This window comes from Primulina eburnea, chromosome 2, assembly GCF_022965805.1.
Source record: "Primulina eburnea isolate SZY01 chromosome 2, ASM2296580v1, whole genome shotgun sequence".
In the NCBI taxonomy this organism is placed as follows: Eukaryota; Viridiplantae; Streptophyta; class Magnoliopsida; order Lamiales; family Gesneriaceae; genus Primulina; species Primulina eburnea.
Window position 1 is genome coordinate 14,341,092 of NC_133102.1, and position 10,167 is coordinate 14,351,258.

The window sequence follows — 10,167 nt, forward strand, 5'->3', positions numbered from 1 at the left end:
ACAAATAGATCGACGAGTTCTATTTGGACTACAAGTCGAGATTCTTAGTGCACAATACACATAAACCCGAAAATCAGAAGCAAAAGCTGCAAACTCATAACAGAACCCAATAAGAATTCCATGAGCACAAATTGAACCTCTAGGCTTAGAGATTACCTTCAATAGCTTCCTATGAACTGAAATGAAGCTAGAAACGAACTCTACACACTCTAAGGGACCAAGAAAAATGGCAAGCAAGAAGCTAGAAAACGAAGCAACAGCTCGGCAGAACAAGGCAGCAGCAGGAACAAGCTTTTCTACAATGATTATGGGCAAGGAGAGATGAGAGAATACTGGACTAGCTTCAAGGAAGATGGTGCGGTGGTTCCCAGAGGCGAGGAGCTGGGCAGCGCTGGACGCCAAGTGAGGAAGCAAGGCGCAGGGGAAGAGAGGTGTGAGGTGAGGTTGGGGTGAAGGGTTTCCTCATTATCCAATAATACACACATATATAAACCCATACAAATTTATTTGGCTTAATTATTTTAGTTTCGCACATTAAAATAATTATTTCTAATTCTTGCCAAATAGTGGTTGATTAAATTCGGGTTCTTACAATCTCGATCTGTCAGTTCAGTTTAGCTGGTAACATAGTAGGTTGGTCATTGTAATTGTAGTTTTGTTTAGTTCAGTTTAATAGTTTGCATTAATATGAGCTTGAGCTATATCTGTTTAGTTTGTGATCACCAAAACTTAAATATAAATCTTGTCTTAACACTCAACTTCGGAATATTCACAAATTTCATGAAGTTTCCGAGCATATATCGGTGAAAACCAACTCATCACTTCGTAATATCTGGCTTAGTTGGCTTCTCTTTCGACGAATTGATCTAGACTTCCCCATTCGCAAGATGTCGATTACAATTTCATGGGGGTTCAGTGTATCAATTTTTCCTTTACTTCCTCGATTTTTACATAAAGTAGTTTGCTTACTTAGCGTTTGTGCAACAACTAGCAAGCAACCCTTTTACTAAGGGAACATAAAAAATAGACTTCAAAGGAAAGTCGGGAAGCATCTGGCTAGGAAAACTATTCTTCTTGAACTCAGATCGTATTTGAAATAAAGTCTATAGAGTTTGGGATAGTAATGGTTTAGATGTTAGCTTCTCATTTTGGGGCAATTTATGCTAATCATCTGAAAGATTTGAACGCTATTTATAGAAGGAAATGCATGGTAGAACTCAAAATCTTATTTGAAATAAGAAGAGTTTGGGATAGTAATGGTTTTGATTTTAGTTTCTCTTTTTGGGGCGATTTTTGCCAATCATCTGAAAGATTTGAACGCTATTTATATAAGGAAATGCATTGGAGAACTTCAGATTTATGGGCAAGTAAAAGCTTAATTTTCTTGGCAAATTTTCTTGATTAATATAAAAGTTTATCTAAATGTGTCGCTAATTCACGAATTTGGGTATACTTAATCATATTAAATAATTTTCTATCTGTTTTACAACTTTAGTTTACTAAATCTGACCATTTCGATAATTTCCTAGAATTTTATCTATAGTTTTATTTTTTAATATATAAATGTGCCAATACATACATCTTTAACATATTATTTTTTCTTTCTAAAAAACATATGGTAGACGCATATGATGCTTTCTGTTCTATATTTCAATTTTTTCTCACATGGTAGCATGTAAAAACATGGCTCCTTTGGATGGCAAGTGTATCTAGAAATTTAAGCATCATCATATAATAAAGATACACAACGAGTAGGTAAAATTTATATTTTGGTATTCATCCCAAAATTCGGAAGATGGGATTTCATATTTGAAAAATAAATGAAAACAAAAACCCTGCCCCGGCTTCAAGATGAAGGAAAATAGCACAAACCAACATGAATTATAAAAAAAACAATTAATAATTAATACAATCACTTCACATTTAGTCAGATTTTCTTTTCAATTTTGTAAGAGGCACACAGCACTTACCAAAATCAAATGAGTAACCAAAAAAAATTGAAACTTTAACCGCTGAGAATTCTAGTTATAAATTTTCATCTCGCATTGTAAAACAAATAACGGCTGAAAAATTACCAAAACAAAAAGCTAGACACCAAACATTAAGTCCATAACTTTTGACACCATTGATTTGGCAGGAGTTGCGATGGTCCCAGCAGAATGCCGAGCACTGGGATTGTCGCTATTCTGGGGATAGTATGGATAAGGCGAGACCTTGAGGCCATTTGATTCTGAAATCGTATTTGAAGGTGTATGCATAAATGTCATGAACCCTTGATTGTTGAGCCTCTCGTTCAGTACATGATGTTGCATCGGATCAACAGGCTTCACTCCAATGATAAGAACTCCATTTATTTCCGAGCCATTTTTTCTGAGTGCTTTCTGAGCATCGGAATGATTCTACATAAAAATTTGCAAGTTGTAACATTCATTGGCATGTTCAACTGTCAGTTGACCTGAGTATACGCCACTTTTTCAAGTACGAATATAAGCAGTCAGGCGAATCTCGACATGTTAAATGAAAAGGCAAAAACTAATGACAACTGACCAAAGATACGCCCGTCTTACTCATTGTAACAATATTTTTTACACACATCCATAGCATAGAATCTCGGAAATAAGGAAAGCTCACCACTGCTTAAATGCACTGGAGCACCATACACAAATACATTACTCGAGTGAAGTGTACTGGTCTTTTAAAATAAATCAGGATCTACATTTTAGTGGTTAACTACGATGCGTTGCACAATGTCAAAATGCAGAACACAACTCAGATACTTCGACCTCAAAACAATAAAAGTGACCCTTGTTTTTTTTAGAATAACTAGATATTTCTCATAACAGGTTTCAAGGTTGTGAATCAAATAAAAGCCATCTCATAAAATTAAGAATAGAACTCAAAATTACATGACAGCTCAAAGTTGTGTCAATTGGAATACTACTACAAGAGCAAATCCACCTACCTACACCATGTCTGAAGAGCCCAAAATCAACAACACGTAAACTCATATATTTATTAAATTGTTAAATTAATTATTTAATTTTAAAATGATTTTTAACGATCGTGATTTATGATTTGCATTATTTTAAATTTTTACATGTTTATTTTATGCACGTAGTTTATGTTTCAGGCGTATATTCGATGCGGGATCAGGAAAGAGATCGGTGACGATTTAGCGATTTATGAATAATGGGATATTTTATTTCAGTCAAATTGGTATATTAAATTATTTATGAAATTTTAAGCATTTTAAAGCCTAATTTAATTTATTAGGTGATTTTAAGGTTTAAACTTTTAAAATACTAATTTGAACAGTTGAGGATTTTAAATCTTAAAAATTTGACACACGTGTATTTTATTAAAATTAGGCGTACTAGTATAATTAGTGGTGGATTGATAGTATTGGATTAGTATTTTAATTAACATGTTAATTGATTTTTAGCTATTTTATTAGCCTAATTAAGCCCCTAGTTAAGCCCCTAATTAACCCCCTAATCACACACACTCACACGTTACACACACACACTCCCATCTACACACACACACATACACCTTGTGTTTTGTTCTTTTTGATAGGAAAACTAGGGTTCTTGAGTCCTCCAGCAGCCAACCCCTTACCCATACGATTGCTCAGCAGCCTCACGTTTGATTTGTAACAAGAAATGAGCCACAAGTCGTCCCGGATCGGTTCTCGCATCTCCTCACTTCGATATTTGTCGTATCGTGAGTATTAATTTTTAAGACTGTGCAGAGGCCTAACCCGAGGACCGCTTAAGTGTTTAAGAAATTCAAGCATGTTAAACTCATTCACTCTGATTTTAATGAAATTACATCATGTTGTCTAAACAAGTACTTTTGCAAGCTCGTTTTGATTGTAACATTGATGACACGGAAATAATTTGCACTTGTTTATATTCCAAATAATTAGTCAAACATTTTATTTATATTGCATTTTGAAATATTATTACTTATCCAAGAAAATTTTTATTTTCCGCAAATTTTTAAGCAGTTTTAATGTATGGTACGTCACAATGTCAACAAGAGGATATATTTTGATATGTGCACAACCAAGCTAAGTAGCCTTCGTTCACAGCAAACCAGGGAAGGGAAAGGGTAGAAGAAAGATAATTCATTCAAATAGAAAAGCGATCAGACTGACACCACCAAAGAGCTAATGATCCGAAACTAATAACATAAAGTGTCTGCAACGTCTCTGCAAACAGTTCAACACAATCACATCTCTTCCCCACTAGTTACCTAAGATAAGAAACTTGACATCGCCAATGAATTTAAAAATGTGATGGACAAAACACAACGTGCTCCTCTAACACCACAAAATGACTAATTTTGCTTCTAAAAACAGTCTCGAGGAAAATGTATAGAGTATGACAGCTGGAAAACAAAAAATTGTGTTAATAATAGTAGGACAATAACCTGATATAAAATGTGCATCCAGTTAGCTTCTCTTGGCCCAGGAATGTGCTTCAGAATCACCCCACACTTTTCGAACTCCCGAAGAACAAGATTGGTATCAGCAGGTGAAAATCTGGAAAACAACTTTTGGAACATGATCACAACTTCAAACACCAAAAAGCTATGACAGAAAAATTATATTCTGAAATCTTGAATTGTTTAAACAGCGAGCTAAGTTTTCTTGTATAAAATGGGGTGGACAGATTCATGCCATGCTAATTCATGACGATGAATGCTCTTTAAAAATTTGACAAGATCAAAACCGTACACATATATTATTTAAAAATTGAAATTTAATTAACATAAAGTCATAACAGGTTGAAGCTACTTTACAAGATATAAATAATTATAGTGACTCATTGTTAGTAGTGGAAGTTCAAAAACAAGGGGCCAAAAGGTTCCAGTTACCAGATTAACAATATCACATTAAAGCATAATTTGATCAATTAAGTTGGGCTTGGTCCCGGGAAAGACCGACAAGGAATATTGAACACAAAAATTCTCAACAAAATTTAACATAGAGCGTCTCAAACCACAAATACTAGCATATTATATTTATCGACTTAGAGAAAGCCTATAATAGAATGCTTAGAAAATTAATCTAGTATGTACTTAGAAGGAAACACATGTCTCAATGCTGCATCGAGATCATTAAACATATGTATGAAGATGACGTAACTAGTCTTAAGTCTGTTGGAGAGATCTCATGTGAATTTCCTGTGACAGTAGGACTTCATCAAGGATCGGTTTTAAGCTCTTACTTTTTTGCTTTGGTTACGGGTTAGCTGATGGTAAATATTCAGGATGAGGTACTTTGGTGTGTGTTGTTTGCAGATGATATTATTCTAATAGACGGAACTAAAGAAAGTGTAAATAAAAAATCAGATAGATGGCGCGAAGCTCTTGAGAGTAAAAGTTTTAAAATTAGTCGCTCAAAACGGAATATTTAACTTGTAACTTTGGTCTTAAATATAGACGAATGGGAAGCTCAATTGAGATTGAAGGTCGAGAAGTCCTAGAGTGTGAAACTTTCCGCTATCAAAGATCTATTATCCAAAAGACCGAGGACATTAGAGAAGATATAGACCATAAGATTAAAACAGGGTGGATGAAAAAGACGATGACATCAGGAGTATTATGAGATAGAAGGATGCCTACGAGATTAAAAGGAAAATAATACAAGAATACTGTTCGACCAACTATGCTTTATGGCTTGAAGTTTTGGGCCACTACAGGCCACATATGCATAAGATGGCGGTTGCAGAAACTAAGATTAGAAAGTGAGGTCTAACATGATTTGGTCTTGTGAAGAGCTCCAATCCGACATATCTTAGATTGGCAGGTTAATGGAAGGAGTGGGCCATTGAAAACTTGGATAAAGAAGGTGAAGGGCTGAGGAGGATATCTTAGATCTTGGTTTAAGATATGGCATGTTGGAAAATCGCTTAGTTTGGAAAAATAATATTCATGTAGCCGACCCCGCAACTAGCGGGAATGATGATGATGATGATGTCGACTAATTGATGTACAATTCATTGAAGATGTTAAAGCATTGCGATCATAAGTTGGCATCATAAGTAGATATTATCATATTCATTTGCATGAATCATGATAACTAAAGAGTATGATAAACTCCTCAACAACTGATGCATATAATGTAAATACCACTGAAACACGGAAAAAAGAACGGATCAAATCATACCCATAGACAGTAACCCAAACTTCCTCGTCCAAATTCCCTACAGATACCAAACTGTTATTTAGCTCCGGTCTTGCAACCTCCCTAGGCGGTGGCAGCACTAACAAGGCACCAGATTGAATCACACCTTCAACCGGAGAACCCTTCCCTTTGTCCTCGTGCTCTGCAATACCACCACTCTTTGGAGGTGACCACCAGCTAGAATTCATCACAGGACTCTGCTGCAGTGACTGCTTGCTGGTTCCAGCATATGAAGTGCTTACATCAGACTTGTTCTTCGGAGTTGAAAATTCCCTGCCCATATGTGGGGGTGTTCTAGGATCTGATTTTAATTCTGGTGACACTGCATATTCCAGAATCCCTGATTCGGGAGAAAAGTCATACCGGTCCTCGAGAGTAAAAACTGGTGGTGGAGGAAGATCGGAGTTGGCAAAATTTTCGTGCCATAGAGCAGAAACTGCAGCTGCCTGGCCAGGAGTAGTGAATTTTCCCCCAGATCGTCTAGAAGACGCAGGGGATGCTAAATCTTGAAAAAACAAAGATTGTCGCCCAGATCTGAAGGTTCTGTGGGCACTTGTGCTCATCTCTCTTTATGGACCCCTAGATATGCAAAAATTAAAAAAAAAATTAGACGGCCAAAAAATAAAATCACCATATACAAATATATATGATGTTCCATACCAGAATGTAAACCATGCATACTATCATCTTATATTTTTCATAACAAATTTAGGACACTTACGAATTCCTATCCAAAATAGTTGATTATATGTTGTTTAACATAGAACACCAATCGCCACAGATTCACTACAATAACACACGTGAGAATTCATAATAGTTACCTGTCACCTTACTTTACTCAAACAAAAGAGCAAGGAAAATTGACAAACTCGCATTCATAAACTCTTCTAAAGCAAGACTTTACCAAAACAGCTGCACAATCAGCTGAGTTGCTAACTCACTCAGTAATCCGAAATGACAAGAAAAGATTAAACGAAATTAAATTACCATTGGATATACAACATAAAATGTCAGTGTAACACACGCACAACACACACACACATATATATACAAAAATTAAAAAAAATTACGCCAAAAAAAAAGCTCAAATTGCTGAATTCCATAACCGACTCTAAAACCACATTAACGAAAAATTAATTCCAATACTTCATACGCAACAGTACTTAAATAAAGAGGTAGAGTACCTGCTCGTACACTAAGTCATTTCCCAATACCAGAAAGCAGAGTGGGAGGGAAATTTTAGAAGAACCCTAATTTCTAATTTTAACTTCGTAACAAAGTTAACGCGTGAGGTATGTCGGAAATTTTTCAAAATTCATCGAAATGACTAAATTAACCTTCAAGACATGGATCATTTAGGCCCAATAACAATTGGGCTTCTCCTTTACCTCAGTTTGGGCTCCACACCATTTTTTGTCATGAGTTCCACACGCACGCATACATCTGATTCTGATTAGATTGATCCCCAAATGTAATTTCACTATAATCTTATATATTTATTTTTATCTAATATAATTATTTATATTTTAGATTTTAAAAATATATATTTTGTTTTTAAAAAAATATTCAATATATATCATTATATTATTAAGTGTGAGACCCTTAGAGTAACTATCTTAAAAGACACCAAAATATTTAATTTCATAATTACATTTCTTACCCTACTAAAAACCTCATCAAGTCACACCATATTTTACATTAAAAATTCTAAACAAAACTTTCTTTTTAAATCGAACAACTCTTCTAAATGGAAAACTCCGATATTGTTTCAGAATAGACATATTCATAAAGTAAATATATACATTAAATTTTCATTGGACTTTGTAATTGAAGTTAATGTGTGAAATCCAAAATCGAAAACTTCCAAATTACTTATTTTTCCAGAAAAAATCTATAAAACACTGATTAAATCATAATTTTCCTGTAAATAAAATACTTATTAGCTGAAAATGAAGTACTTAAGAATAAACTCATTCTTCCTACATAATAATCTAGCGATCACATTGCGTCCATGCAAAAAATTAAAATCAAGATTTCAAAACCGAAAAAATGCGTCAATTTGTAGGAAAAAATGGTTGTTTAAAATTTTAGTTTAGACAAAATAATACAAATACACAATTTATTTATTTATCTTATATAAGTAAACTCGAATTAGGGGTTGGGTAGTACATGTACCCGACCCGACCTCGAACCCGATAGGCCCTCTACCCAATTGTAATATATCTAAGGAACGTGCGATAAAAAGTGTAAGTTATGACCAAAAATATAATATATATTTTTTTTCTTTTATTGTATCTGGTATATAAATAACATATATATTGAACTTGGTCTGCCCGGACTGTACCAAATGTAGTTTTTAAATAATTAAATTATTTAATTAACAAATCGTGTCGAAGATACGAGCGCAAAGATTCAAGCAAGTGAGATTAACAACTCACAACATTACCTCAATTGAAGCTGTCACCATGAAAATACACCTAATTGTGTACTTTGACCAACAACCTAATTCCATTTTACTCTTTTAATTTAATTTGTGAACCCCACGGGCCACGTGATCGGAGTGCGACCGAATAATTTGGTAAATTTATATATATGAAAAGTTTCATTAATTTTATATAGAAAAGGGCAGAGAAAAAAATAATAAAAAAATCCCATGTAATATATTTTTTTTAAAAAAAAATTAATTGGCACCATAATAACATAGTTGAAAAGTAAATGAATTTTTTTTATGAAATTTGAACCCGCATAGTAATAACTAATAAGTCTCCCAAGAGAGGAAGAAAATAAATAGATTCGATAATATTGATTGAATTCTACATATTATATAGTATTGTAACAAGGAAATCTCTCTATACTCTATTTCCAGAAGCGCTCTTTATATATATATGTGTGTTTGTCTTCGTGCTAAAATAAGATAAAAGTGATTCTAGTCATTTTACGAGCATAATCTTCTATAATATCAAATTTTAGTGTCAGCTTTGATCATTATTGTTTTTTTTTTTTGTGCTTATAGATATTTTTATTATGTTGTGTAGATATGATGTTACATGACTAATATTTAAATTTTACAAAAAAAAAAAACAAATATAGATAACTAAATGTCTGAAATAATACAAGATAAAATGGGAGACAGCAATAATAACTACCCTTGATCAATAACATGGAAAGATCCCAAATAGACAACAATGCCATGTCTTCTTAGGTACTTAGATATAAATTATCCAAAGCATCTTGGACATCACATAACCAACCGCATGTGCTACTTCACCCCCGCTCACTTCACATGCATGTAATTTCCTCCAACTAATAATATTCCAAATTAAAATAAAATAATATATATATTGTATGTAGAATACGATTTGGAATTTATATGTGCACATATATTGTACCGGAAAGTACATTTTTATAGTTTTAAGGGCTAATATTCTCTTTTGTTTTTGAAATTATAAGGTCACGCTTGACTGCATGCAATTTAGGATTTTTACTAAAATATGTGTTTAATTACTTTAATACAATAAGTGCATGTTTATTTCATGATTATGTGTGTTAGTTCCTGGGTTGTTCATAGTTTCATGCATTAAGGTTTTAAGTGGTATTTCGCGCTCGAACGAGGAACAGAGACCGGGGATAATCAGGAAAAATGTTTTTATTAAATAATTATTTTTAATTATTTAATATATGGTATAATTAAGTGTGACTTTGAAAATAGGCCTTGGTTGTGTATTTTTACTCGTCGGGTCATATTTTTAACGGGTATGCAAATTTCAGCGAGTCAGAGGATTTTTTGAGGGTTCGGAAAATATTTCAAAAACGTACCGAAACGGAATATTTTTCGAGAGTGTTATTGGATTTGATGGTTTATTTTATTACATAATGGACCTAAAACTTTTTAAAACTCCTTTAATAATTATTATTGGTCCATAAGTGTATCATTTTATTAATCTAAACACCCCTAATCTAACTCTAACCCTACT

General features: G+C 33.5%; 1 protein-coding gene across 1 annotated transcript; it reads right to left on the reverse strand.

Moving 5' to 3' along the window:
- Positions 1-1,852: 1,852 nt before the first annotated feature.
- LOC140822982 (nuclear pore complex protein NUP35-like) lies at positions 1,853-7,505 on the reverse strand. The gene is made up of 4 exons (XM_073184031.1): positions 7,378-7,505; positions 6,176-6,772; positions 4,435-4,546; positions 1,853-2,399 (listed from the first exon to the last, which is right to left on the reverse strand). The coding sequence occupies exons 2-4, from the start codon at positions 6,754-6,756 to the stop codon at positions 2,088-2,090; spliced, it is 1,005 nt and encodes a 334-aa protein (XP_073040132.1). The 5' UTR covers positions 6,757-6,772; positions 7,378-7,505; the 3' UTR covers positions 1,853-2,087.
- Between the last annotated feature and the right edge of the window lie 2,662 nt (positions 7,506-10,167).